The 27,967-nt window shown below is 48.5% G+C and overlaps 2 protein-coding genes across 2 annotated transcripts; one reads left to right on the top strand and one right to left on the bottom strand.

Annotated features, from left to right (window-relative positions):
• The first annotated feature begins 9,215 nt into the window (after positions 1-9,215).
• Positions 9,216-12,220, top strand: CLDN4 (claudin 4). Its single transcript, XM_031967943.1, has one exon. The coding sequence runs from the start codon at positions 10,282-10,284 to the stop codon at positions 10,909-10,911; it is 630 nt and encodes a 209-aa protein (XP_031823803.1). The 5' UTR covers positions 9,216-10,281; the 3' UTR covers positions 10,912-12,220.
• A 759-nt stretch (positions 12,221-12,979) lies between these two features.
• On the bottom strand, positions 12,980-26,595 carry METTL27 (methyltransferase like 27). Its single transcript, XM_031967941.1, has 7 exons — positions 26,245-26,595; positions 25,446-25,570; positions 24,926-25,049; positions 20,965-21,093; positions 20,537-20,672; positions 20,074-20,166; positions 12,980-14,946 (listed from the first exon to the last, which is right to left on the bottom strand). The coding sequence occupies exons 3-7, from the start codon at positions 25,043-25,045 to the stop codon at positions 14,690-14,692; spliced, it is 735 nt and encodes a 244-aa protein (XP_031823801.1). The 5' UTR covers positions 25,046-25,049; positions 25,446-25,570; positions 26,245-26,595; the 3' UTR covers positions 12,980-14,689.
• Positions 26,596-27,967: the final 1,372 nt, after the last annotated feature.

The following is a 27,967-nucleotide window of genomic DNA, read 5'->3' as shown; positions in this document are numbered from 1 at the left end:
AGTTCATGTAAGTCTCTGCAGGCCTTTCTGAAATCATCCTGCTGGTCATTGAAATAACATCTTAAGTAGTCCCCCTGCCTTGAGTGTGTCCTTATTCTAATCTATCACCCACTCAGCTGCCAAAGGGATTTCCTAAAGCACAGGCCTGACTTCATCATGACACCAGCTCCCCCTTCACAATAAATTATAGTATCCTGTCATAATCTAATGGATAAAATACAAAACTCTTGGTTGATACTTAAATCTCTCCACATTCTTTCTCTTTCCTATTTTTACTATCTCACACATTATTTCCTTCCACAAGCTTTATGGTAAAGGCAATATTCATCTTACTTGTTTTCCCTTACATAAGATGTTCCATTGCTAATCTCTTTGTCTTTTTTGCTGGCTGCCCCTACTCTCTTATTCCTCGTGTCTGCCTCGCAAAATCCTTGGCTTCCTTTATCAGTTCAAGTGCCACCTTTTTGCAGGAGGTTTTTTCCAAACTTACCCATCTCCAGGTACCTTCTCTCTACGGTTACCTTGGATTTTCTGTATATCTCATATTTTCTGGCAAATATTCCCCACTAGAATGTAAGCTAGTAAGGAAGGGGGGAGGATGGCTTTTTTCCTTTTTCTTTGCATTTCTACTGATTAGCACAGTGTCACATAGTAAGTACTTGTGGATTGTGCATTGATTGGTGGATAGCTACATCAATGAGAAACATATTTAGTTTTAGTTTCTCCTGAAAGCCAGTTCTCCATCATCAGCCACCTGGATGTCCTACAGTCATCATCAAATCAATATGTCCCAAATAGAACCTCATCCTGTGTCCTTTTGCCCTCTCCTACCATTCTTCCAGATTTCCTGATTTCTACTGAGAACAAACCCATCATTTTAGCCATGTCCAATTAGTTGCCATATCTTATTAATTCTACCTTTCATCCATTTCTTCTCTTTTCTCCATGTTACTACCATCTTAATTTAGGTCCTTATTTATTACCTCTAGCCTGGACTTGCAAGCCTTCCAATTGGTCTCCCTCCTTCTTTCCAATTCATTGTGTACACAGCTGCCAACATTTTGTTTCAAGGCACTAGTCTGACCATGTCACTGCCTTATTCAAAAATCTTTAATGGTGGAAGATTGTCTCTCAGGGAATTGCAGACTCTTCACTTTGGATTTTAAAGCCTTTGACAGTGAACCCATCTTTCCAGCTTTACTTTGTATTGGTGGTCTTCGTGCTCTCTGAATCACAGCCAGCCTGGTTGATTCCCAGAGTCAGAATTCTCCTTTTCTCCTTTGTACAAGCCTTGCTCCCTTCTTCCCAATGCTTGGAAGGCTTCCCTCTTTCCCTTTACTTCTTAGAAGTTTAATTTCCTTCAGAGATCAGCTTAAGCATCATCTTCTACAGGAAGTCTTCCCTGATGGAAAGGGTCAGCTTTCATTCTCAACTAACCTTGTATTTGTGTCCATGTTGTATTCAACTCATATACTCAGTAGGATGTATGCAGCTCAAGTGATTTACATGTAGTAGGCACATAATCAGTGCTGGTCGGAATAAATTGAAATGTTGCCTCAGAGGAGGAGTACCTTATTCACGGATAGCACCAAGGATAGAGGCACAGGTGCCTCAGTTGTTGTTGTTGTTGTTTTTTTAATTTTTAAAATTCTATTTTTTCCCTTCTAATTTTTTAAAGCTTTTTATTTCCAAAACATATGCATGGATAATTTTTCAACATAGACTCTTGCATAGCCTTCTGAGTCTCAATTGTTTTAATAGTGAGAATTCCCAATGACTAGGTTCAGTCAAAACACTTGGGTTCGAATTCTCACTTTGCCTCTTAAGAGTTCTGTGACTTGGGAGATTGCCTTATCTCTACGAACCTATTTCCTTCTCTGTAAAATGGAACTGTCAAATAGATGTCCTCTATGGTCCATCCCATCAAGCTTTAAATCTGTGAACTTTTGAGTTATAATTAAATGTTTAATTGCTCTTCAGGATTTTTTCCTCAAAAGAACGCAATTGTATTAATGGAATTTCACCTACCATCAAAGAATAAAAGGAGAGATCATTTTAAACAGATGAGTCTTCTTTGAGCACCTCAAATCATTTACTATGGGCAGCTACCTCCAGCATAGGGCTGGCTGATTGACTTTTGAAAGCTGGGTTTCTTAATGGTCTTATAGTAACAGGATCCTGAATTTAGGTCAACCTTCAGCCAAAACTCTAGTACTATCTTTTAAAATGACATTTAAAATACCTACTGTGTGCTTCACCTCCCAGAGTGTAAACTCCTTGGGGACAAAAATCAATGCATTGTTCTTAATTCCCACTGTAGCTTACATAGAGAAAGTGTTGAATTCATTTCCATCCTAGACCATAGATTCAAAGCTCAAAAGGTCAGTGGGTTGATTTTTTAAATCACATTCTATTTTTAGATCAATTGAATTCAGAATCTCATAACATTTGAGCTTATTCAGCCAGAATGAGGTGATTGTTTCCAGTAAGTGTAATTGCTGGGAGGACTGGCAAAGGGTAGTGTAGCCACTCTCCTTGTTGGACATTCTACCACGATTTTCATTTTCCCCTCTTGGTTACAGAAGCTAGAATTGGGTGTGAGAGCGTATCACGTTAACACATTTTCCCTTGAAAACAACCCAAGGATTTTGCTCAAACTTATCAGATTTGATCTGAAAATCCCTTGATGGTTTTGCCAGCAATGTGCAACCACATTTAAGAATCTGGTACTATCCCCCCATGGTGCCTAGGATCCCTAGGAAAAGAGTCCAAACTAGAGGCATTTGTATGATCCCATTTGTTCTATATTCAGAATGTGGTCATTCTTTCTTGGATTGTTAATTTCAATAAACGCCACTGGTTGCCTATTACCTCTGGCATCAAATAACCCACATCCACACCCACAAACACCTCTGATTGACACTTAAAGCCCTTCATAACCTAGTCCCAACCAAGATTTTCAACCTTATTACTCCTAACTCTCCTTGTTGTTCTACAATCCAGCCAAACTGGCTTTCTTAAGGTGACGTGCTTTTCCCACTCTTCCTGCCTTTGTATGGGTTGTCCCTCCATGTCTGGAAATCCTTCTCTCCTCTCCTCCTTGTAACTTTAAATCTCAGCTCAGGTTCCATGTTCTATAGGATGACTTTGCTTATCCTCTTAGTAGCTACTGTCCCTTCTCTTTTGCCACCTTCATCTACAGAATAATCTTCCTGAAGAGAGGTGGGGATGGTAGCAGATTCCACCTCTAGAATAGGTTTGAGGAGTACCTACAACTTACGTAGACTTCTGGAATTTTGAGTTTTCACTCTTTTCCTGGGTCAAAGAAACATCCAACAGGATTGTAGGAACTCTGGCCTTTGTAGATCTTACTCCACTTAGCACATAGTAGGCACTTAATAAATATTGATTGAACTGCCATCCTGTAGGCAGCCCTGAGTACTTGAAGATGATACTCACACAATATAAGTTCCAGAAGGATTTGTCCAGCCAGAGTTCTGAGTTGGCAATTCAAGAAGGCAGACTGTATTGAGTGGATTCCATTATTTTCTACTCCATTCATGGTGTGAGACCAAGAAAGAGTTGAGAAAAGATGGATTGGTTGCATGTGCCTATTTTCTAGCCCATTGTTTTTCTTTGATGTGTTCCCTGGAATTATGGAGCCTTCCCAATTTCTTGGAATATAGTTAGAAAATTTTGCTTTGGAGAATTGTAGAAGGAATGTCTTTTGGGCAAGGGAGGAGGGGAGGATATATTTGGAAACGAAGGTGATAAAAACCTCAAAAGAAATCCATAAAAGAAAAAAACAGATCTGGGTACCAAATCTAAACCTCTCATAATATCCCCAAGGTCTTCTGCTATGTATTTATCCAATTATTCCTTTTTCTCGTGTCAGAAAACACTTCTCTAGCTGAGTTAATTAGAAAAGAATAATATCTATGTGTCGACCCTCATATTTTCTTTTGAGTAAGCATTTATTTTAATAAGTATAAACTCAAATTATTTCTTAAATTGAGCTCTATTTCTAAGGTTGCTAATGAATGATTGGATGGATGAATCAATGAAGAACAGACAAGAAGAAAGAAAGGAAGAAGGAAGGAAAGGAGGAAAATAAAAGAAGGAAGAAAGAAAAAAAAGAGAACTGAAGAAATTCACAGGAAGTTGACTTTCAAATACAGAAGCATCTTGTGAAGCTCTCAGAAGGAAAACTGTAGGTAGGGCACGGATTAGGAGGGTAGAAATGTCATGACCAGAAAGGGTTATGTTTAAGAGGGTACCCACAGATCAAGAGATAGAGCTCAGGATAGCCTGAAGTTTGATGTCATTGAGACATTGATAGTGAGAGGTAGAACAGGAAAGGTGCGAAAATACAGGTTATTTGTATCCAGAGGCAGAATTGCATCATGTAAAGAAGACTAGGGATGAAGTCAAAGGATCTGGTTTCAAATCTTGCCTTTGTCATTTACTAGCTGTGTGATGTTGGACCACTGTTTCCTCATGTGAAAATAAAGGGGTGAATTAGCAAAGAATTCTTTGCTTTTTCTAAGTCATGACCCTATTTGACAGTGTCTATGAATTCCTTTTCAGAATATTGTTTTCAAATTCATTAAATACAACATGTAAGATAGCCGAGAAAACCAGGCTGAAATAGTTATCAAAATATTAAAAAAAAATGGTTCCCTCTGTGCCCAAATGGTTACCAAACTGTGCATACCTTTGATCCAGCAGTGTCTACTGGTTCTGCATCCCAAAAAAATCATAAAAAAGGGAAAAGGACCCATATGTGTAAAAAAGTTTGTGGCAGCCCTTTTTGTAGTGGCAAGGAACTGGAAACTGAGTGGCTGCCCATCAGCTGAAGAATGGCTAAATAAGTTATGGTATATGAATGTTATGGAATATTATTGTTCTGTAAGAAACGATCAGCAGGAGCATTTTAGAAAGGCCATGAATGGATGCTAAGTGAAGTAAGTAGAACTAAGAGAACATTGTGCAGAGTAACAGCAGATTATACAATGATCAATTCTGAAACTTGGTTCTTTTCAACAATGACATGATTCAGGCCAGTTCTATAGATTTCTGATGGATAGAGCCATCTGCATCCAGAGAGAGGACTATGGGAACTGAATGTGGATCACAGCATAGTATTTTCATCATTTTTGTTGTTTGCTTGTTTTTTTCCTTTCTTATTTATTTTTTTTTTGATCTGATTTTTCTTGTACATCATGATAAATGTGGAAAGATGTATGGAATTGCACATGTTTCACCTATATTGGATTATTTGCTGTCTAGGCAAGAGGGTGGGAAGAAGAAAGGATTTAGAAAAATATGAAACACAAGGTTTTGCCAGGGTGAATGTTGAAAATTGCATTTGCATGTATTTTGAAAATAAAAAGCTATTATTAAAAAAAACAGTTCCCAGATCCAAGTTAAAAGCATCTCTGAGGTCCATTCCATTTCAAAGTCTGTAATCCTATGAAAGGAAAAGGTCTGAGGCAGCTAAGTGGTGCTGTGGATGGAGAACCAGCCCCGGAGTCAAGAGGATAGGAATTTTAACCTGTCCTCAGACACTTTTAACACTTCCTAGCTGTGTGACTCTGGGCAAGTCACTTAACCCCAATTATCAAGGAAAAAAAAAAGAGATGGTGTTTTGGACCAAGGAAAAGAGAGAAGGAAGCCAGGAAAGGACTTTCCTCCTGAAGGAAGGTGGTGGCACTCTTTTCCCTAAGCCTGAGCCTGGCAGAGGGGACTGTGCAGGATGGGAAATGAGAGTAAACATAGCCAGCAGCCAGGGCGCCCAAGCCAAAAGTGTATCTGTAGTGGAATGTCTTCTCTCTGTGCTAGAACCCTGAGTGGGCACCTGATGGATGGCACGGGCCCCCAGCTAGGGAAGACTGGACTTCAGGAATGCAGGCAAGGAATGCACCCCCTCCACTCCTCCAGCTTGCAGGAGGCAGAGAGGTACGTGGGAAAGTACTGGCTTGGGAGTGAAGGAGCCAGATTTGGATCAGAGCCTCTGAAGCTTGACTCCATATAAATCTGGGGAGGGGTCACCTCACTTTCCTGGCCCTCAGTTACCTCATCTGCAAAAAAGCTAGATGGTTTCTGTGCATCCCACCTGCAGGAATCCCTGCTGCCTTGAAGGGTTCAGATCAAAGCATTAGCTTCTATATGAATTCTGTTCTGAGATTGTCCAGCTGCCAGGGCTTCTGCTTTCTAGCTACTTAAAAAAAGTGTAGTTTTTTTTGTATTTATTCTTTCCCTCCTTCTCCTTTTCTCTCTCTCTCTCTCTCTCTCTCTCTCTCTCTCTCTCTCTCTCTCTCTCTCTCTCTCTCTCTCTCTCTCTCCTTGAGGACAGGATTTGTTTCTATTTTTTTTTTTAATTTGCATCCCCATCAACAATCCCTACCACATATTAGGTTCTAAATATCGATGTTGAATGAATTCAATAAATTCATTCAACAATTTGTATTGAATGAATGAATAAATGGAGGAATGGACATTTTTAGAAAGTGCCAGTGGAGAGAGACCTTTGAAGGGAGTTGGAGAGATTGAAAAGGGCTGCAGCTGGGCATTGTGCCATTTCTTATTAATATATTTCTTGTATATTTTTCGGTGTGAGACCATGAGGGTGTTATTGTTATTGTTTTGTTTTTCTTGATGGAGAGTTTTGAAGAGAGAAGTGTTAAGTAGATTCTTTAAAGAGGCTTTTAAGAAAGCAGGTTTCTGTGAAGGAAGATTGGTCCATGAGGGTTTGGGAAGGAGGGACTAAGAAGCAGTTGGGTGATTGTGAGATTTGGAGATTCTGTGGTTGGCAGAAGAGCGAACTTGAGGGATTTGGAAGAGAGGCCATAGAAAATGTGGGCTAAGAGAGGGTTTTAGAGGTTAGGAAAGATGAAAGGGTGGAGGACCTTTGGGGGAATCTTAGAAGGGGAATCTTAGAAGGGGAATTTAGGTCCTGCTGGGGGGGGGAATGGGAGGGACTGCTCTCAGTCCTATTCCCAGGAGCTGATTTTAATGGGTGTGGTTGGGTCAACTTTTGGGAGGTCAGTTAACAATTATCTTTGCTCTATCTCCCTGGTCCCTTTGGTAGAACAGGTTCCTCCAAATAATCATTGTGGGTTTGGCTGGTATAGAGACAGCTGAGTTAATCATCTGCTTCCTGAGAACTGCTTCCCCCTGCTCCCAAGATCTGCAAATCTCTCCAGAGAAGGACCACAGATTCATGGAGCTAAAGCTGGAAAGGAATTTGCAAGCTAGCTTGCCAACCATCTCATTTGACTGATGAGGAGACTTAGGTCCCAGGAAGAAGTAATGCTACTTGTCTAGGGTCACGGGATTTAGGGAGGAGGTGGAATTTAAACCCAGATCCCTGCTTTTCCAAAATCAGCTCTTTTCTTACTGTCCTACACACTGCTTTTAGTAGGGCAGGGAGAAGGGCAGCTAATAATGCCTGGGGACCCCTTTTAGGTGGGTGAACATCATCCTCAGGTAACAATCAGTCAACAAGTATTTATTAGGTGCCTTCTATGTATATATAATATATTTATATATATGTATACATGTATATGTATATACATGTATACATATATGTACATACATATATGTATATATATACATTATATACTATTTATTTATATATACATATATAGATAACAATAAAAGTCTTCTCAGAGGTCTTTTATTCTATTTGGGATCAGCACGAACTTGCCCATGGGTGGCCCACTGCTCTTCTTTCTTTTGCCTCTAAACATCTGGCCATGTTTTCCCAACAGCTGGATGTGGAACCTACAAAAAGCACATCCCTTCTTATCAGTTCATCATGGGGATGCCTAAGTTCCTCCCTCCCTTCCTTCCTTCCTCCCTTCTCTTCTTCCCTTCTTTCTTTCTTTCCCCTACTCTACAGCAGGGGTCCTCAAACTTTTTAAATAGGGGGCCAGTTCACTGTCCCTCAGACTGTTGGAGGGCGAGACTACAGTAAAAACAAAACCTTTGTTTTGTGGGCCTCTAAATAAAGAAACTTCATGGCCCTGGGTGAGGGGGATAATCGTCCTCAGCTGCCGCATCTGGCCCCGAGAGCCATAGATTGAGGACCCCTGCTCTACACTATAATGGTCACTGCCCTCTGTCCTGTCCAGGTTGGCTCTCAAAGACATCACCTTTCTCCACTCTTTGACCGATTCAACCAGGCAGCAGTAAAACCTGTCCCTTCGCCCCCTTCCTAATGTTTATTGCCTCTATGCTCTCCTCTCTGTTCCCACTGCCAACACAGTCATCCAGGCCCTCATTACTTCCCATCTGCCTATTGCTGAAACTCCTAATTGGTTTCCCAACCATCAGTCTTTCCCTCCTCCAACCAGCCTCCTCATTGCCTCCAGACTAATTTCCTTAAAGCAGAGAAGAAACCAAACTCCCCAGGCTGGCACCAGCCTTATCTCACCCTACTCCCCCACACTTTGCCCTGTGCTTTAATGAATTCCTCCCTGCGTCGGGGACACACCCTGTGAGTTCCTACCTTGGTGTTTTTGTGCTTCCTCTGCCAGGGGTGTCCTCCTCTGCCTTCTAGCAATATTCTTCAAGGTCCAGCTCTAAGGCCACCTCCTACAGGAAGCCTTCTCTGATGCCCCCCACTCCTACTACAGTAGAACTCTTTTCCCTTTATTGATTTCTCCTGCCACTTATCATACCCAACTTCTAGATATTTGGGTAATTGCCCCCTTCCCCTTCTTAAACCTAGATCTGGGAATCTGCTTCGAACTTCTTCTTCGCAGACTTAAAACTGGAAGAGATTTTAGATGTTGTTCAGTGCAAATCTAGGATTATACAGATGAGGAAACGGAGACACAAGGAGATACTAAGGAGCAAGACAGCAACGGTGCTATCCTCCAGATGGTTAATCGGGTCCTCTTAATTGTTCCCTGGTGGGATCTGAATCCCAACCAGAACCCAGATTTTTCTGCCTCTCCAGCTGTCTCATCTTGGGCAAACGGGCTTTCCTTTTGAGCCTCAATTTCCCCATCTGTAAAACACAGGAGGAGATGGCCTCCCAGAACCCTCCCAGTTTTAAATTTATGGACAGAACGTTCAATACCCTCCGGGAAACTACTCCTGAAAGAGACACCCCTTCCCCACCCTCATCCAGTTCAGTAAGAACTTTAAAAAACGTTTTTGTTTTTTGTTTTTTTTCCTGAGCCAATTGGGGTTAAGTGATTTGCCGGGGAAAGTGTTAAGTGTTTGAGGTTGCAATTGAACTCGGGTCCCCCGGCCTTCGGGGCTGGGGCTCCATCCACTGCGGCTGGCCCAGCAAGAACTTTTAAAGCCCTCCCTGTGTGAGAAGAGAAGGTGGGACTGAGGATCCCAGGGATTCGCTCAATTCCTGCCCTTTTGAAGGGGGAGGGGGAGTGCGGCATCCCAGTGGGTCCAGGCCCAGTTCGGGCGCCCGTCCGTGGGCTAAGTGCCGAGGCCGGCTCGGTGGCTGCCCCGGGGACCAGCAACACCCGGCGCGATGGCGATCGGCCTCATTATCTTTGTTATGGTTATTTGGAACGGGCTGACGGCCTCACAAGCAGCCTCCCTCCCCCGGGGACGTGCGCGCCCCACCTTAACCAACACCCGGGCTGGGAGGGAGGCCTGGGAGCGGGGCAGGCGCTGGCCCCGGGCTCCCCCCTCCCCGGCTCCCTCCTGCCCTCGGGGAGTCACCCCCCTTCTCCCCCCGGCTGGGGGCTGGGGAGCTGACTCAGAGCTGTCTGTCTCGGATCTGCCCTCAGCACCTTGAGCCTTGGAAGGGAGAGTTCAGTTTCCTCCGAGACTCACTCTCCAGGATGTCAGGCCCAGTGAGTCACGGCCCGAGTCTCCTCCCGGGGGGCCTTGACCGGGGGACCGAAAGTAAAGGAGGCAGGAATCCCGAGGAACTGGTCAGATGGAGGCCCGGGTGGAAAGCCCGCCTCCTCCTCCTCCCTCCCCTCGCCACACCCTCAAGCCTTATAACTGCCAACATCTGGCGGGAAGGGAAGCTTCACCTGTCGCACCTGCCGGAGCCAGAGCCGCAGCCAGAGCCGCAGCCAGAGCCGGAGCCAGAGCCAGAGCCAGAGCCGCAGCCAGAGCCGGAGCCGCAGCCAGAGCTTCCCTCCGTGTGGGAGCCTCAGAGCCTTCCCTCCGGGAGCCTCAGCTCGGAGAGCCGGAGCCCCTCCGCCCCCGGCCTTCCCTCCGTGAGCCCGCCGAGCCGTGGGCCCCGAGCCCCTCCGCCGCGCTCCCCCGCTCGCCGCTCCCTCTCGGGCCGAGAGGATGGGCTCCATGGGGCTCCAGGTGATGGGCATCGCCCTGGCCGTGCTGGGCTGGCTGGCCTCCATGCTGGCCTGCGCGCTGCCCATGTGGCGGGTGACGGCCTTCATCGGCAGCAACATCGTGACGGCGCAGACCATCTGGGAGGGGCTCTGGATGAGCTGCGTGGTCCAGAGCACGGGCCAGATGCAGTGCAAGATGTACGACTCGCTGCTGGCGCTGCCCCAGGACCTGCAGGCCGCCCGGGCCCTGGTCATCATCTGCATCATCGTGGCGGCCCTCGGCGTGCTCCTGGCGCTGGTGGGGGGCAAGTGCACCAACTGCGTGGAGGACGAGACGTCCAAGGCCAAAACCATGATCGTGGCCGGCGTGGTCTTCATCCTGGCCGGCCTCCTCATCATCATCCCCACCTCGTGGACGGCCCACAACGTCATCCGGGACTTCTACAACCCGCTGGTGGCCTCCGGGCAGAAGCGGGAGATGGGCGCCTCCTTGTACATCGGCTGGGCCGCCTCGGGCCTGCTCCTGCTGGGAGGGGCTCTGCTCTGCTGCAACTGCCCCCCTCGGAGCGAGAAGCCCTACTCCGCCAAGTACACGGCGGCCCGCTCTGCCCCGACCAGCAACTACGTGTAGGAAGCGCCGGGGGACACTGGACTGAAGGGGGGGCGGGGCCGGAGAGGTCGCCCTCCCTCGCCCCCACCCCTTACCTGGACTCTACCTGGACGGACCGTTTCTTTTCCATTCTCCCTGACCCCTTGGGCCTAGCAACCGGCAGAGATGGGACGCTCTCCTGGGCAGCCGCCGGCCCAAACCCCGTGTGTCTTCCTAGGAGTGGGGGGAGGTGGGAGGGTAAGGGGGACTCGTGGGGGGGGATGGCACCTGTTCGGGTGGGACGCCTTCTCCAGCTCCTCCCTTCTCTCCCAAAGAGAGACCTCACCTGACTCCTTCTGGGGTTCCTGGAAACCTAGGGCTTCCTCTGCAGAGAAACTCGGTGGGATCGGGCTGGGGGGTGGGAGGGAGCCCCCGCCTTTCCGGGAAACTGGAGCTGGTCCCGCAGTTTCCCAGAAAGAGAAAGAGGAAGAGCTGCCGGTGGAGTTGGCTGAGGCGCCATTCTCCTGCCTGGGGGCTCCTGGAAGAGAAGAGATGGAGCTGCTGATCTGGCTGAGCTGGCTCAGTCTTTGGCCAGGGGTTCTTTATCCATGCCCGCTGGCTCCCTCCTGGAGCTCGTGTGCTTGTGCCTGCGCTCAGGTGGGCACTTGTCCTCCAACCTATTCCCAATCCCCGCTGACCCCGCCTCTCCCCCCTTCTCCCTTTCGTGTTGCACTTTCTCTAGGAGTAGTTGGGTCTCTGAGGAAGCCAGGAGCCCACCCACTCACTCAGCCCGGCAGCTCTCCCAGGATCTTGGAGAGGCAGGGAATGATGGAAGGTGGCCCAGCCCCTTCCCCCATCTAGTGACAGGAGCCTCAAAGCGGGCCAACTGGTTTAGGGTGGGAGGGTTGACAGAGGGACAAACTGGTTTGGGATGTGGGTGAGGGAGGCAGGCAGGTGAATGGCTCCGGTTGTCTCCTCCCTGCTCTCTCCTGTTTTCGTTTGCAAAGTTCTCAGGACAAACAAATGGGGAGAGGGGCTTTCCAGAATCTCTGATCTCCCTCAACCTTCCTCTCCACCTCAGGACAACTCAGCTGTAGAACCTGGGGGGGGGGGCAGGGCCAGGCAGAAGATGGAGAAGATGGTCTCAAGGAGCCAAGATTTGGCCCTACCAAAGAATTTGGGTGGGTTGGGGAGGAGTGAGTGCAGATGAAGGGGCATTTCTCTGTTTCCCCTTCCCCCCATGGTTTGGGGCAGCCTTCCTGCCTAGGATGATATTTCTGTTTTGTAATTAAAAATAAAACCATAAATTGTAATTATTATTTTCTACAATAAAGTGGTCTTGTACATGGAAGCATTGCTCGGCTCTCTGATTTCAATTTGAGGGTGAATGGGGTGGGGTAGGAGAGGGAGAAGAGATCTGGGGGCCTCATGGGACAATCTGGATCTCAGTTGTCTGGGATGACCCAAGTAGATGAGATTTGGGCTCTCTCTCTCTCTCTCTCTCTCTCTCTCTGTCTCTGTCTCTGTCTCTCTCTCTTCCAGGCATATGTTCCCTTACCCTGGGAGCTGAACTCCTTCAATTCTGTCTTTATTGAGTTATAGAATTACAGGTTGGGTTTTTGGTTTGTTTTTTGTTTGTTACTTGGAAGGAACCTTAGAAACCATCAAGTCCCATCAAGCCTATTCTCCACACTCCAGGTGTGTCAGGTGTGTCCATGGGTGGCAGATCAAAAGAACGAATACTGAGGGGGAGAGGGCTTTAGGAATGTGCTTGAGGGTTTCTGCTGCCCCCTTGGATAGCTTCATGAAAAGTAATGAAAAGGTTCCTGCCCCCAGGGATGGAGGACTTGGGCATGGGGGCTCGGTTCTGGGAAAAGGAACTTTGTATGGAGGTGTCAGGCTCACTCTTGGAAAAAGTACTAAGTACCGGGAATGAGAGAGACAGAGATAGAGAGATATACACAGAGAGAAAGAGACAGAGAAAATGAGGATGAGAGACAAAGGGGGAAAGAGAGAGACAGACAGACAGATAGAGACAGAGAAGATGAGGAGGAGAGACAAGGGGAGAGAGAGAGAGAGAGAGAGAGAGAGAGAGAGAGAGAGAGAGAGAGAGAGAGAGAGAGAGAATGAGAATATACAGCATGAGGGTTCCAAGGTCAAAGTCACAGAGCTCAGGCTCAGGTTTCTGAGGACAGAAATTGTCCGGGATGGATGGGGTACGTTGGATTCTGTAGATTAAGGAACAGACAGCCATGCCCAGCTGGAACTAACGTAACTACGGGTTTATTGAATAATCTACCAATGGTGTGGACATAATCCCTCATTAAAAAAATACAAAAAGACGTCTGTGTTTTGTTTTGTTTTACTGGCACCGGAGACTCCCGGAGTCTGACTGTGGAAGGCGGGAGCTGGCCAGGCGGAACCCCTAACCCCTGGACCTTTTCCAAGGGCTACTTAGGGTAGGGAGACAGAAACGCTAACCTAGGAGGAATAAACTCCTTCTGCTTTTGAATTCACCAATCCCGAGAAAGGTAGAGAAGCTTGGACCAGTCAGTGGTCGAGAGGCTGCTGGGAATCCCAAAGGCTCTCGGGAGGATTTATGGGTCAGTCTCCCAGGCTCTGGAGACTTGTCCCCTGCTCTGCCCTGTCTTTGGATGAATGGGTCTGAATCACCAGGTGTGCATCAGTGGGCAGATGGCTGGGGAGGGGTTGGGGAGGGGGAGGGGGAGTCCCACCCAGGAAGGAGAGTTCCAGCATGTCCCCAACCCCTCCGGTTCACCTTTGACCAGACGTCTCCCCTTCCCCCTAATCTGGGATGTTTTACCTGGAGGGGGTTGTTAGAGGGATTTCTGAAACGGAACGGTGCAGAAAAATCCATCTTGGCCAGGAGATTAAGAAGGGGCCCGGGAAGCGAGCTCCTGGCTTGGGGCCAGAGGGGTTGATGAGTGGGAGGGCTTGGGGGGGGGAAGAAAGGGGGGAGCATTCTTGGCAGCACTTCTGGTACCTCAGCAAACAGCACGTTGCCAAGTCCTGTGGATTTGAGCTCTCACAGCCTCCCCTTGCCCTGCCATCACTTGTGGCCTCCTGCCTCCCTCCCTTCTTCCCTCCCTCCTTTATAAACCCAGTGCCTTAACCCAGTGAGCTTCCTCTCCCTCCTCCCAACATCCAAATAATTACCCAGGTCTCACATCAGAGCAGTTGTCCTATTATTATCCACTGGCGGAGAAAATCCCTGAGGACCAAAGGCAGAATTCTATGAAGTCAGGAAAGCTTTTTAATTCTTTCTTCAATGGCAGCGACTACGTGTCCATTTGGACAATAGTCAGAAGTGGGTTTGAGGTGGATGATTTATTTGATCAGCAGAAGTATGTTTGCTTATTTATAAAACTGAGTCATTTAATGAGATGGGATCAGGAGGGTGAAGTGGAAATAATGCTGAATTTGGAGCGGGGTGACTTAGGGTTCAAATTATCTAAGGCTTGAGCAATTCCTTTCTCTGAGACTCGGAATGAGTGGGACCAAGCCCTGGGATTTGGAGTCTGAGGACCTGGATTCGATTTAGCTTTTCTTTTGAAAGACAAATAATTAGTTCTCCAATTCGTAGACTATCACTTTTTTTCTTTTTGCCATTAATTTTTCAAACCGTTTCCCTCTTTTAATTCGCTGTATTTGCAGATATTCCTGAGGGAGCAGTGCAGGATTGATCTGTCCCCATTTTACAGATGAGAAAAATCAAGTTGAAGCATCGATCACTATTTATGAAGTGCCTACTACGTACTAGGCTCTGGAAGTGACGTCTGACCAGCGGCCTATAGTCTTCCTAATTTCCCCTGGCCTTGGCTGGGGGAGCTTCCTGCTTACAATAGAGATAGATGACCCCGGAGATGAAGGCCGGGCTGCTGCTGGAAGAGCCTGCTGTCTCTTGCTCCGATGTAGCCAGTTCCCACTGATCCACAGTGTGGACCTGGACTCGCTTCCATTCCCCAGCCTGCTCCAGCCTGGTCAGCTCTGCCTCCAGGGCCTCTTTATAGGGCAGGTTTGAAGGGTTGGATCTGGTGGTCAGACACAGCAGACCCCCTGACGGGAGAGAAGGAGGGAGAAGGGGCACTCAGTGCTCTCTGGGCCCCCTCTCCCACTAGGGCAGATAGCTTTCCCCTTGCCTGTCTGACCCTAAGCTGCCCAATGGGAGCCTGGTCTCTTGGAGCTCGAGAGACAAGAATCCCATGAAATAGGTCACAAAACAAGACGTTCTCCCAAGGTCTGTGGTTCACAAGAGGTAGAAGGAGGTGTTGGTGGGTGGTCAGGGAGGCTTCCCAGAGGTGGGGAAACAGAGCTGGAAGGGATCTATCTGAGAGACAGATCATCCAGTCGTTCTTCCAGATGGGGAAACACAAGGCCCAGAGGCCTAGATACCCAGGCCCACTCTCACAGCTAGGTGAAGAAGCTTCCTTTGTGATAAGCTTGGGATGTTTGCCAATAGAGAAGAATCCCATGAAATCAGTCCTGAAATAAGGCTTTCTCCAAGATGAGCTGTGGTTACAAGATAGGTGAAGGACTTGGCGGGGCTCTGCATTTACAGAGGGATGATAGAGGACAGAGTGGAAGGACACTCTGAGAGTAAGGATCATACAGTGTTTGTCCAGATGGTCCCATATGGTCCAAGTGGCCAGCACACCCTCACTCCACACTCATGCTGACTAGCCGGTTAGGAAACCTTATAAGGGTGAGAAGGAATTGAGCTGTGGCAGCATAAGGATGGCACCTGATGCTTGTGAACTGTAGCTTAGTCTAGAGGGAGTTAGCACCTTGCCCTGCTCACATGCATGATGGCTAGCCACCTTCTGTTATCAAGGCTGCAAGAGAATCAGACACTGCTATCAGCTGGGAAACTCACTGATCTTGATTTAATGAGGTCTATCCAAGCATAGCAGCTATCTCTTTCCTTCCAGAAAGCTCACTAGCTGGAGAGCCTGGGAGATTTTGCTGGTGGGTGGTGAGAGGCTTCCTAGTAGCCCTGCTGCCTTCTCCCCTGCCTTCCTGTCTATGGAGTCCTACACTCCTTCCTCCCTCGCCTCCCTCAACCCTGCCTGATCCTCCCTGCCCTTCATCCAGGTGTCCCTGCCCTTCCTAAGCTCTTACCATCAGCCTGCCTGCCTCCATTCCCTCAAGCTTCCCTCCACTCTGCATCTACCTTCCTGACTTGCGTGAGATCCAGAAAACTCACTTCCTGACCTTCCTCTCTTTCCTCGGGCTTGCCCTCCTCCTTTTCCCTCCCTTCCTCCTCCCTCCTTCTCTCCCTCCCTTCCTCCTTCCCTCCTTCCCTCCCTCCTCCCTTCCTCCCTTCCCTCCTTCCCTCCGTCCCTCCTTCCCTCCCTACCTTCCTCTCTTCCCTCCTTCCCTCCCTCCTTTTCTCCCTTCCTCCCTCCCTCCTTCCTCCTCCCTCTCTCCTTCCTCATGCTTCCCTCCTCCTCTCCCTCTTCCTCTATTCCTCTTCCTCCTCCTTCCTCCTTCCTCCTTCCTCCATTCCCTCCCTCTCACTCATTCTCATCTCCTCCTTCCTCCTTCCCTCACCTCCCTCACTTCACACTTTCTCCCCTATCACTCACATCTCCTCCTCACTTCACGTCACATCACTCCACTTCCATCACACCCTTCCTTCCATTCTCCTTCCCTCCTTCACCCTTCCCTCCCTCCCTTCCTCCTTCCCTCCTCACCTCCTTCCTCTCTTCCCTCCTCCCTCCCTCCCTCCTCCTTCCCTCCCTCCCTCTCTTCCTCTCTTTCTCCCCCTTCCTTCCCTTCCTTCCTTCTTTCCCTCCCTCCTTCCCTCCCTCCCTCTCTTCCTCCCCTTCTCTCCTCCCTCCTCCCTTCCCTCCTTCCTCCCTTCCCTTCTCCCTCTCTACCTTCCTCCCTTCCTCCTCCTCCCTCCCTCCCTCCCTTCCTCCCTTCCCTTCTCCCTCCCTCCCTCTCTCCCTTCCTCCCTTCCCTCCCTCCCTTCCTCCTTCCCTTCTCCTCCCTCCCTCCTCCCTCCTTCCCTCCCTCCTTCCTCACTTCCCTCCCTCCTTCCTCACTTCCCTCCTTCCATCCCTCACTCTCCCTCTTCCTTCCTTTCTTCCTTCTTTCCTTCCTTCTTTCCTTCCTTCCTTCCTTCCTTCCTTCCTTCCTTCCTTCCTTCCTTCCTTCCTTCCTTCCTTCCTTCCTTCCTTCCTTCCTTCTTTCCTTCCTTCCATTAATTTGAAAATTCATTCAGTATGACTACACATATTAGTAATCTTTTTTCAACCTTTTCAACAGATGGAGGAGGAAAAGGAGGGAAGGAGAAAATTTGGAACTGAAAATAAAATAAAATAGAATTTGAAAAAATAGAGAAAAATAAGTGTAGCAGAGAGAACACCGAACTTGGTCTCAGGAAGATCTGGGTTTGAGCCCAGACACTTAGTTGCTGTGTGATCCTAGGCAGATCCTTCACTCTCCCAGCCTCAGTTTCCTCATCTATAAATGGGGATAATAATAACATTTATTTCCTAAGGTTGTTGTGAGGATCAAATGAGGTATTTGTAAAGTGCTTTGGAATTGTTAAAAGCAATGTACAAATGTAAACTACTGTTATTATTGCCCAGGCCAGCCAGGTACAAGCAGCAGAGCTGGGATGCTGGGGATACCATTTAGTGGAAGTTACAATACTGCATTCAGCACTGAAAAGACATCTTGTATCTAAAGAAGGTACTCACTCTGGAGCCAAAGACCCGAGTTCCAATACCGCTGCCTCTGATAGCCATTCCTTGTGGTTCTTTTATACAAGTCACCTCACCCTGTTTGCCTCAGTTTCCTCACCTGTTAAATGAGCTGGAGAAGGAACTAGGAAACACACTGTTACCTCTGACCCAAATGGGTCATGCAGAGTTGGACATGACTAATCAACAACAAAAATATTTATAAACAATTGGAAAGGCATTCAGTATCTAGTGTGGAATAATAGGAATCGAGAGATGTCAGCTTTTTGCTTCCTTGTCACTAGTTCTGTGATGTTGGACAAGTCATTTACTGTCCTCCCTAGGCTTCTGTTTCCTTGTCTATAAAAGAAAGTCATTGAACTGGGTCATCTTAAATGTTCTTTTTCAGCTCTTAATGCCCGTGATTCAACCAAATCAAAACACTATGTCAATAAACTAACTGAAGATTTTAAAGACCAGATGCTAGTAGCCCAGTGCAAATATTTTTCTAGTTAACTGCAACTGGGCTGTAGGTTATCTGGTTCGTCAGTTGGGCAATATTTGATCTTTCTCAATCTTCTACATGGAAGGGTCTTTGCATAGACTCTTTCCCCCACCAAGCATCATTTCTCCCCAATATTAGGAGAGTTCTTGTCTCCAATACCTTTATCTACTTATTTATTTATTTATCCATTCAGTTATTTATTAATTCAGTTATTTATTAATCTATTTATTTATTCATTCATTCATTTATTTTTTGTTTGTTTATTAATTGATTGACTGATTGATTACTTCCAATACACAATTTCCTGACCATCTTTGCTTTTCTGGACTTTTGCTTCCTTTAATTTGTCACTCAATCTCTGTCTGTCTCGGTTTTCTCCAATCTAAAATGGGGACAATGACAACACTCACTTCCCAAGGCTGTTGTGAGCTCCTATTGACATAATATTTGTATGTAACTTAGCATGGTACCCATACATACAAGGCATTTAATAAGTGCTTGGTCCTTTCCTCTCCCCCTTCACGATTTTCTCAGAATCTCTTTAGGAGTTGGATGAACCAAAATCATCATCACTTTCCCCATGGGCCCATATGCCCCTAACCTAAGATAATATCTCTCATTATAGGAACAGCACGACTCTACATCAGCCTCCCTTCCTTAACTGTAACCCCTCCCTACCAGCTCCAGTTGTCCCATATTTTTTGATTTTTGTCCCATATCTGAAGAGAGACTGGATGAATCTCTTGAGCTCCATGCACAGACCCCAGCTCTGATTCTCTTCAACCAAGTGGCGAGGAGAATATGGGTGGGTTCCTGCCTCAGGACACCAGAAAGCTCTCTGGCCTCTGGACCCTAAATCGTTTGTCCGCCCAGGCTTAGGGCTTTGCAATCAATCAGTCAAAAAGCACTCTGGTAGGCTCGGGGGCTACAAAAACAGTCAGCAGGGTTAATCGTGATAGCTGACATTCTAATAGTGTTTTAAGATGTGAAACGATGAACAAATCTTTCATTTGAGCCTCACAATCACTCTGGGAGGAAGGTGCTATTATCCCCAAACAATGGGCAGAAACCAGGGTCAAACACACTGTCTGAGACTACATTTGAATTTGTCTTCCTGAGTCCAAGCCCAGCTCGCTACCCACTGCCCCGTCTAGCTCCCTCTGAGCCAGTCCCTGTCTCCAGGAAGCCTAAATTCCTCTGGCAAAGTAACCCTGTGCACCTAGAAGTGTATGACTCAACACGGACCCTGTGCCAGGGACCGGGGGCACAAAGATAGAATCATTCTAATCTCAAGGAGTGAGGTTTTTTCTTCCTAATAAGGGAGACCCAAAGTACAGTTATCTGTCTGTCTGTATATTTTTCTCTTTGTGTGTCTCTGTGTTTCTCTGTCTCTCCCTCTGTTTCTCTCTGCCTCTGTCTCTCTGCCTCTGTCTTTGTGTCTGTCTTTGTCTCTGTCTCTGTTTCTGTCTTTTGTCTCTCTGTCTCTATGTGTATTTCTGTCTCTGTCTCTGTTTCTCTCTCATTATCTGTCTCTCAATCTGTCTGTCTCTGCCTATATATACCTACATATATACACACACACACATATACACAGAATCAATAAAAAGAGACTAAATGCAAATAAATACAAGGCCTCTAAATACAGGCTAGTGTGGTAGGGAGGACAGGACCTAGTGAGGGGCCTGGAAAGGCTTCCTGGAGAAGGCCTTACCCCCTACACACGGGGACTTCGGGGTGCGAATGGGGCTCACCAGTGGAGGATTTTGCTCGGGGTCAGGGATGGGGTCTCGGTGCTGGGGAAGGAGGGCCATTACCTGAAGGTCTGGGGAATCTCCTCCTTTGCTCCTCACTTCTGGGGCTCAGTTGAAAACTCAGGGTGGTGCCTTAGACCCTGGTGATCAGTTAGTGGGGTCTGCCCTGGCCCATTTGGGTGCCTCTACCCCGGGGCCCAGACCCTGTCCTCAGGTGTGTTTGGCCGGTAGATCTCACCTGGCTTTGTGACGCGGAGGAGCTCAGACACTGCATTGCAGGGAACCTGCCCGTCGCTGAGGGCCCCGACCACCATCACGGCATCGTAATGATCTGCAGCCGGGAGGAGGCAGACGGTCAGCCCTCCCTATCGGCCCTGGACCTGCTCCCACCCCGCAGGCCCAGTGTTTGCTCCCTCCCCTGCAGACTTCCTTTTTTTGTCCAGAACAAAGAATGGGCTGGATCTGAGGAAGGATGGCTAGGGTGAGAGGGGGTAACGAGAGTTCTGTCACAGGCCCAAGGAGACAGTCTAAGTGGGGACCCCCTCCGGGGGGGCTTCCCTCTGGAGACATTGATGCTGTGGCTACACCAGGTGGCTCCTGTCAGTGGGTGGGCGGGTGTCAGAGGCAGGGAAGGGGGCTGGGGCTGGAAGCTTAGTGCTGGACGCTCGGGCGGCAGAGGGCAGGTGATGGAGAGGCCGTACCTGCAGGGGCCGGCAGAGGTTCTGGGCCCAGGACACAGAGGCTCAGCTGCTGGTACAAGCCCCTCCTCTTGGCCAGCTCCAGCATGCTTTTGCTGCCTTCTATTCCATGGAGGTTGCAGAATCCCCGTTTCTGCAGCTGATGGAAACTGGGTTTTGTTATTGCCCCTTCTCATTCTAGAGCCTCCTTAGCCCTGGAGAAAGTTCATCCTTGGATAATCTGAGTCTGGCCCTTTGGGGGCCAGGGTCTCAGGGGAAGGACTGGCTGATACAGCTCTGAGGGGCAGGGAACGTTCCCAGTGGCATGAGGTGGGCCGGAAGGGGTGGAACGGAGAACGGACCATGGAGGGTGGGTGGGGAAGGGTGGCCAGTGGGGATAAATAGAGAAATAGGCGGAGGTGGGAGAACCAGCGTGGCCCAGAGTCCCTCACCTCAACAGCCACCAGCCCAGTACCACAGGCCACATCCAGGAGCAGAGCCTCCTGGGGACTGGAGGGGAAGGCCGAGGCCAGGCAGTCCACAGCCAGGCGGGGGGCTCGGTAATCCAGGACGGCCACATCCTGTGGGACAGACAGACAGAAAGGTAGCCCCCAAACGCCAGTTTTAGGGGACTCGGCGAGTCAAGCTGTTTACCTTTTTTATTGAAAATGTCATCAGCACTCTTAAAAATGATATTACTTGTGTGGCTTAAAGAAAAGCGTGGACTGAGGTAAGGGTGATGGGCTGATAGGAAAAACTAAAACTGAGTCAGGAGAAGTTAAACGGAACAATTGTCACATATTAACTTTTTCAAATTTATAAGAATAAAAGTCAATCTGCTAAATGATAAGTGATCAAAAGCTATGAACGGGGAGTTTTCCAAGGAAGAAATTCAGATGATTAATAATTATGGGACACAGAATTCTTCCTCCTGGAATGCGGAGACAATCCTCCCTCTGCCAGGCAGTCCCCTCCAGACTCCGGGGAGCCTCCCACAACTGGGGCCGCCTGGTTCCTGACACTTTTGCACGGTCGGGCGGCTCTCCTAGCAGCTCACACCATGGCGGGCTCTCCTCCTGGGAATGGCCTCCAGAAGCCATGGCCCCGCTCTCCCCCTCCCAGAATTCCCTGCGGGAGGCCGGGCTCCATCCTCAGAAGTCTTAGGTCTCGGGATCTTGGAGCCTCCGTGTTACACATGAGGAAATGATGGAGGGCTTTAGGGGATGGTCACACCGTGCAGAGGTGAAGCTGAGACCCAGATGGGGAGGAAGGCCCTGCCCCCTCCCCGGGGTTTTCTGCCTTTCTTTCACCCCATCCCAGCCCTGGGCTCGGGGTCCATCATGCTTTCCACCTGTGACCCGCAAGTTCCTCATGCAGGTTATAAACCAGCCTCCTTATCTCTGAATCACAGAAACCCTCATCTTGGTGATAAAAGCTCCAATACTGCGATTCTGCCGTTTGGGCATAAAAGTAGGAAAAGATCACAATGTCCAGCGAGGACTCCCTGTCCCCGACCTTCCCGGCCCCACCTCGGCCTGTTAATAAAACAGGGTAGGACCCGGTGTCCAAGGCCTTTCTAACCCAGAAAATGCTAAGGCTCCATGACTGGGCAACAGTGGGAGCTCCCGCGGGCTCTGGGTGGGAAGTCCTGGAGAAATGTCCTGGCTCCCAGGACAGGCCCGAGGCCCAGCAGGCGCTCCCACCGCTTGCGGACTGACGGTGGCCAGTCAGTGCTTAGTAATCGCATGACGAGCCAGACACTGGGCTGAGCCCTGGAGACGCAGAGAAAGGCAAAAAAAAGTCTCCTAAGGATCTCACTGACTAACGGGGAGGATTGTAGCAAAACCATCACGCACAAGTCATTATTCACACACATGCACAGGAAGATGCATATATACACAGTGTACGTTATAGGGGTATGTGTGTACATGCGTGCATACATACACGCATTGTGTGTACATGTGGTATTCACACAGAGAAGATGTGTGTGTACATGCATGTGTATATATACAGTGTGTGTTTATATATGTGCATATACACATGTGTGTGGTTATACACACAAAGGAAGATCTATAAGTGCACGTGTGCACACACACATGTATATGGGTACACATGCAGGAAGATCTACATTGTGCGTACATATACGTATATGTATATATGTACAGTGTGTATGTATAGATGTATACATACATATACACGGATCTGCACACCGAGAAAGCTGTGTGTACACACATATATGTACATAATAACAGTGTATGTGTGTATATATTCATATATATAAATGTATGCACGTATATTTACATATATGCATATATCTGGCTATACATGCAGGAAGATATACAGTGTGTGTACATGTATGTATATACATATATAGTTAATGTGTCTGTGTGTGTGTACATGCATGTGCATAATACAGTGTATGTATATTGTATAAGTATACACATGTGTACATACATACACACTGTGGGTACATACAGGGAAGATAGATGTGTGTATATGTATATACATACAATGCATGAGTAGATGTATACGTGTAGGTGTGCACAGACATACATTGTGGGTATACACACAGAAAGATGTATGTACATATATGTATGCACACATACACACAGTATACGTGTGTGTATATATATTTATACTGTGGGAAAGACATAAGTGTGCGCGTGTACATTTTTGTATATGGGTATACATGCGTGGGTATAAACAACACACATGAAATCTTCTTGAGTTCAGACCTGGCCTTGGACACTTACACACCAGCTGTGTGACCCTGGGCAGGTCACTGCCCCCCGTCTGCCTCAATTTCCTCATCTGTAAAATGAGCTGGGGAGGGGAAAGGGAAACTGCTCCAGGGTCTTTGCCAAGAAAACCCCCAGATGGGTTGTGAAGACTTTGGGAAGTTAAGAAGAGTAAAGAACAGAAAGAATTCAGTGTGGCCGTCTCAGGTTGAAGATGTCCATGGGAGAGTCAGTTTGGGATGTTTAATAGACACCTGGGGGTCAGCAGAAGGGGTCAGACAGGATGAGACACAAGGGGGCAGGGGCTGGTTTGGCTAGCACATAGTAGGTCCTTACTAACAAATGCTCGCTGATGGCTTCGCACCTCGTCGTTCGGTCCTGGGCCTTTGGAGACCAGGATGTGCCCGGGCTCCGGCTAAAAGTGACACGTGAAGGAATTTAACGAGCGGCTTTCCCGGCTGACCCGGAGGAGCCCGGCCTCTGGGCAGCTCTGCCGGCCGCTCCCCTCCCTTTCCGCAGCTTTGGCTCGCAGGACCCGGAGGGTGGATGGGGCTGGAGTCTGATTTCATCGCTTTGGCAGCTTACGCAATGGAGGCTTGTGGTTGTTTCTGCTTCCCCAGTGCACATCCTTGTACCTTAGTCACCCTGTTTACTTCCCAGCAGCCCTGAAAAACCGGTAAGATTTGTCTGAACCCCTGAGTTCATTCTGCCCTTTGGAATTTCTGCCTTTTATTTATTTATTTTTTTTATCATAACTGCGATCAGCAATGATAGCCCTTCCTGGGCACTGATTGGTGCCTGATGTAATCTGTGTGTGTGGGTGCCTTAGAAATTGCCCCTGCTATTAGCGGCTGTGTGATTTTGCATGAGATTTCCTCTCAGTTTCCTCCCGTGAAATAAAGGGAATGATGAAATCTCCCTGACGTGTGGCCCCCCTCAAGCATCCCCCTCACCAGTGTGTGACCCTTCAGAGCGGGATTCTGCCCGACCTTGGGGCTGGAACGAGAGTGACACGGCCCACAGTCGGGAACACCGGATGTTTTGCCTTCATTTGGAAACGTCCAGAGATATCCAGACTGTGATCGTGCTTTGTTGAAATATCCTGAGTTTTCAATAGGCATCCAACAAACATTAGTAAGCACCTGCTGTGTACATGCAACTTTGGGGAGTTCAGTCCCTCCTTCCCCAAGCAGGACCAGTTTCCACTTGGGGAAAGTTTCTTTTGATGCAATTATTCTCCTTCCCACCTGCTCCCAGCAGCCTTCATGCTCCTGAAACACACTAGGTCCATCTCTGTCAGACTGTGGGGTCTCTGAAAGCGAGGGTCGTGTTGCCCCCCAGAGACTCCCTAAATGCAGGGGCTGCTTCTCCTCCATCAGACCAGGGGCTCCCAGAGAACAGGGTCTGATCCTATCCTATTTTCCTGAGGGATCTGAGGAGAAAAACCCTCCCCATTCTCTTTAGAGCAGCTTGGGAAATGTACAGGTGTGTGTGTGTGTGTGTGTGAGTGTGTGTGTATGTGTGTGTGTGTGAGTGTGTGTATGTGTGAGTGTGTGTATGTTGGTGAATGTATGTGTGAGCATGAGTGTGAGTGTGTGTGTGTGTGTGTGTGTGTGTGTGTGTGTGTGTGCAAGGTTTGCTTGTGCATGGGGAGGAGAGGAAATAGCCGGGTCACCTGGTCATAGTCAGAAGCCCACCCGTCGTAGAAGTGGATTTTTTGGCTCAGGTCGGTGATGCCATGGGAGGCGCCGATCCGGGCTTGCACCTGAGACAGGCTCCTTTTGGGGGTCGCCATCTTCCTGAGGGACAAAAAGGTCACCTTCCACTTTAGAGCCCTGGTGCCCTCGGGAGAGAGGGTCTGCCCCAGTTTCAAAGCCCCCAGCTCTTGCCCCAGTATCCCCCTCCCCGGGCGCTCAGACCTACAGCTGGGAACGTCAGGTGCCTCATTGTGGGCTGAGATTTAGAGAATGAAAAAACAGCCCAAGAATCCTGTTTGCTTTGAATCCCTCAGCGGATCCCGCTCACCTGTGGTCAGATCCTTGAGGATGCTGACCGTCATTGGTGAGAGGGATAAATGGGCAGTGTTACACAGAGAACACGGGATTGAAACTCGGAGGGCCTAGAGGCGAATCCTGACTCTCCGTTGTGGTTCTGTAGCTTTGGGAGCCCTTCCCTTTCTGGGGCGCCCTAGGTACCTTGTTGGGTCGGACCGGACTCCCTCCTCTGTGGCCCCTTGGCTCTCACTGTTCGGGTTCTCAGCTGCTGACAAGGCCGGGCACAATCCCCCAGGATGTGAGTGGGCACTAATGGGCCCTTATGGCTGGTGGGGTGAGAATGTTTGACCCTCAGGACCATTTTCTGTGCCTTTGTCTCCCCTCTGTCTCTCTCTCTGCCCCCCTTGGGGCCCGTCTCTCCCTTTCCTGGCTCCATCGCTCTCATTCATCCCACTAGTAATAGCTGTAGTCTGGGGGCAGCCTCCAGGGTCTCTGTCCTTTTCCTCAGGGCCAAGGTGAGAGGTAAGGACCAGAGGCCCCCCTCAGGCTTCTCCAATCTTGTGGTTCCCTGCTTTCCATCCTTGTCTCCTTAGCCCAGCCTCCACATCCAGCTGCCTCTCCTCTGTCCCAGTGTTCCGGGGCCTCTCTGACCCCCAGATAATCACCGTCAGACCCCCTTATCTGGCTTTCAGACCCTCTGCTCCTCTTCCTTCCTCTCCTGTCACTCTTGCCTCCTCCCCTCCTTTCCCCAGCCGAGCTAGGATGTTCCCTGACCCCAGCCCTGCCCGGGCCCCTCCTGCTCCTGTCCAACTGTAGCCCTTCCTTTAGAGCCCATTTCAAAGGCCTCTTCCAAGAAGCCTTGGGGGAATGTGTGTGATGGAGGAGGAGCCCAGGACCATTTCTTTTAGGTTTCCCGGATGGCAGGGGCAGAAGCGGCTTTGTGGGGGCTGCTTGGGCTCCCAGGGGTACAGGGGAATCAAGGGGGAGGAGACCGACTTACCTCTTCCCTGGCCCAACCAGCTGGTCCAGTGGGGATGGGGCCGGAGGGGTCCAGAGGGGCAGACCCAGGCCAATGGTCAGAGCAGATGGGGGCGGGTGGGGGCAGGAGGAGTGGAGGGCAAGCGGTCCTTTCCCCCTCTCCTCTCTGGGCCCCTTCTTCCCTTTGAAAGCCGATTGGTCCTCAGTTAAAAAATGCTCACCAATCAGCTGAAGGGCTTTCTCTCCTCCCTCCCTATGCTCACAACTTTGGTTTATGATCGACCTTTTCCTTCTTTCCTTTCGCCTCTAAAGCCTTCAAGTGTCCCTGTTTTGAAAGTAATCCGAGCCTTTATTCCAGATCCCCTTATTATTTCATCCTTGTCCCGAGCAGATAACTTTACCCTAAAGGGAGAGCCCTCCTCTCCGCCAGTGATACGCCATTCCTTTTTAAACATTTAAAATATATATATTTTTATGCATTTTATTAAATATTTACTGGCTACATTTAAATCTTGACATTCATTTAAAACCAATTTGATTCCAAATTGTCTCCCTCTCTCCTGCCCCTCAGTCACTCCTTAAGAAGGCAAGCAACTGCTCATAGTGGGAAGTCATGCAAAGCACATTTCCCTATCAGTCACACGTATACACTCACAATGCGAGAAACATTTACAATTAAAAAATCCACTTCAATCTATGCTCAGAATTCACCAGTTCTCCCCCAAGGCCGAGAGCGGTTCCATCAGGTGTCCTCTGGAATCGTCCTGGATCATGGTCTCCGTGGGAGTAGCTCAGTCTTCCCCCGGTGGTCGCTGTTACCGTGTATGAAGTTCTCTCGGTTCTGCTCATGGGGGTCTCGGGTTTTTCTGGAAGCATCCCACTGACCTTTCCTCCCGTCACAGTTACACATTCATTCAGTTGCTGGGCATCCTTCGGTTTCCACTTCACCACTACCACAAAAAAGCACCATTCCTGGAAGCGGGGCCTGTTCCAGCCCCGGAGCCCCCATTCCTGGCGCTCAGCAGCCATCGCCGCACAGAATCTGCATTAATGACACTGAGCCCCCATTCCCACTCCCGGAGCTGCATGGCTTAGTCCTGGCCGCCTCCCTGAGCCCCAGTCGCCATGGAGACCGCTTTCCATGTAGTGAATTTTCATCTTTTACCAACACCTGATTCCAAGTCTCCGTGGCTATGACCGCATTTTGATTCCTAACACTGAGCTCTCATCCCTGCCTTCGGTCTCGTTCCTTTAACACTATTTTATTATAGGTTTTGTTTTTATATCCCTTTCATTTCCCATCCTAACGTTCCTCCTCTTTAATCTGGAGAACAGTCCTTTATAACAAAGGATAGAAAAGAAAGAAGAACCAAACCCATTATTAACACCATCCAACGTATCAATCAATCAACCAAGTCTTGGCGGCTCATGCAGCAGCAGCTTACCTACATAACCTACTCTCAGCAGAAATGGAGGCAGATACATTCTGTCTCTTCTTCAGGACCAGGCTTGGTTGCAATAACTTCAGTGTTCGTTCTGGATTTGGGTTCTCCTCTGCCCCATGGACTCTCACTGTCCCAGTGTGTATTGTTGTCATTGTGTATATCATTTTCTTTTCTTTTTTTATTGATGTTTTTAATTTTCAAAACATATGCAAGGATAATTTTTTTCAACATTGACTCTTGAAAAACCTTGTCTTCTAATCCCTCCCTTCCCTTCACCAATATATGTTAAACATATTTTCT

Source organism: Sarcophilus harrisii, chromosome 4 (genome assembly GCF_902635505.1).
Source record: "Sarcophilus harrisii chromosome 4, mSarHar1.11, whole genome shotgun sequence".
Classification (NCBI taxonomy): domain Eukaryota; kingdom Metazoa; phylum Chordata; class Mammalia; order Dasyuromorphia; family Dasyuridae; genus Sarcophilus; species Sarcophilus harrisii.
This window is presented reverse-complemented; position numbering and strand designations above follow the sequence as displayed.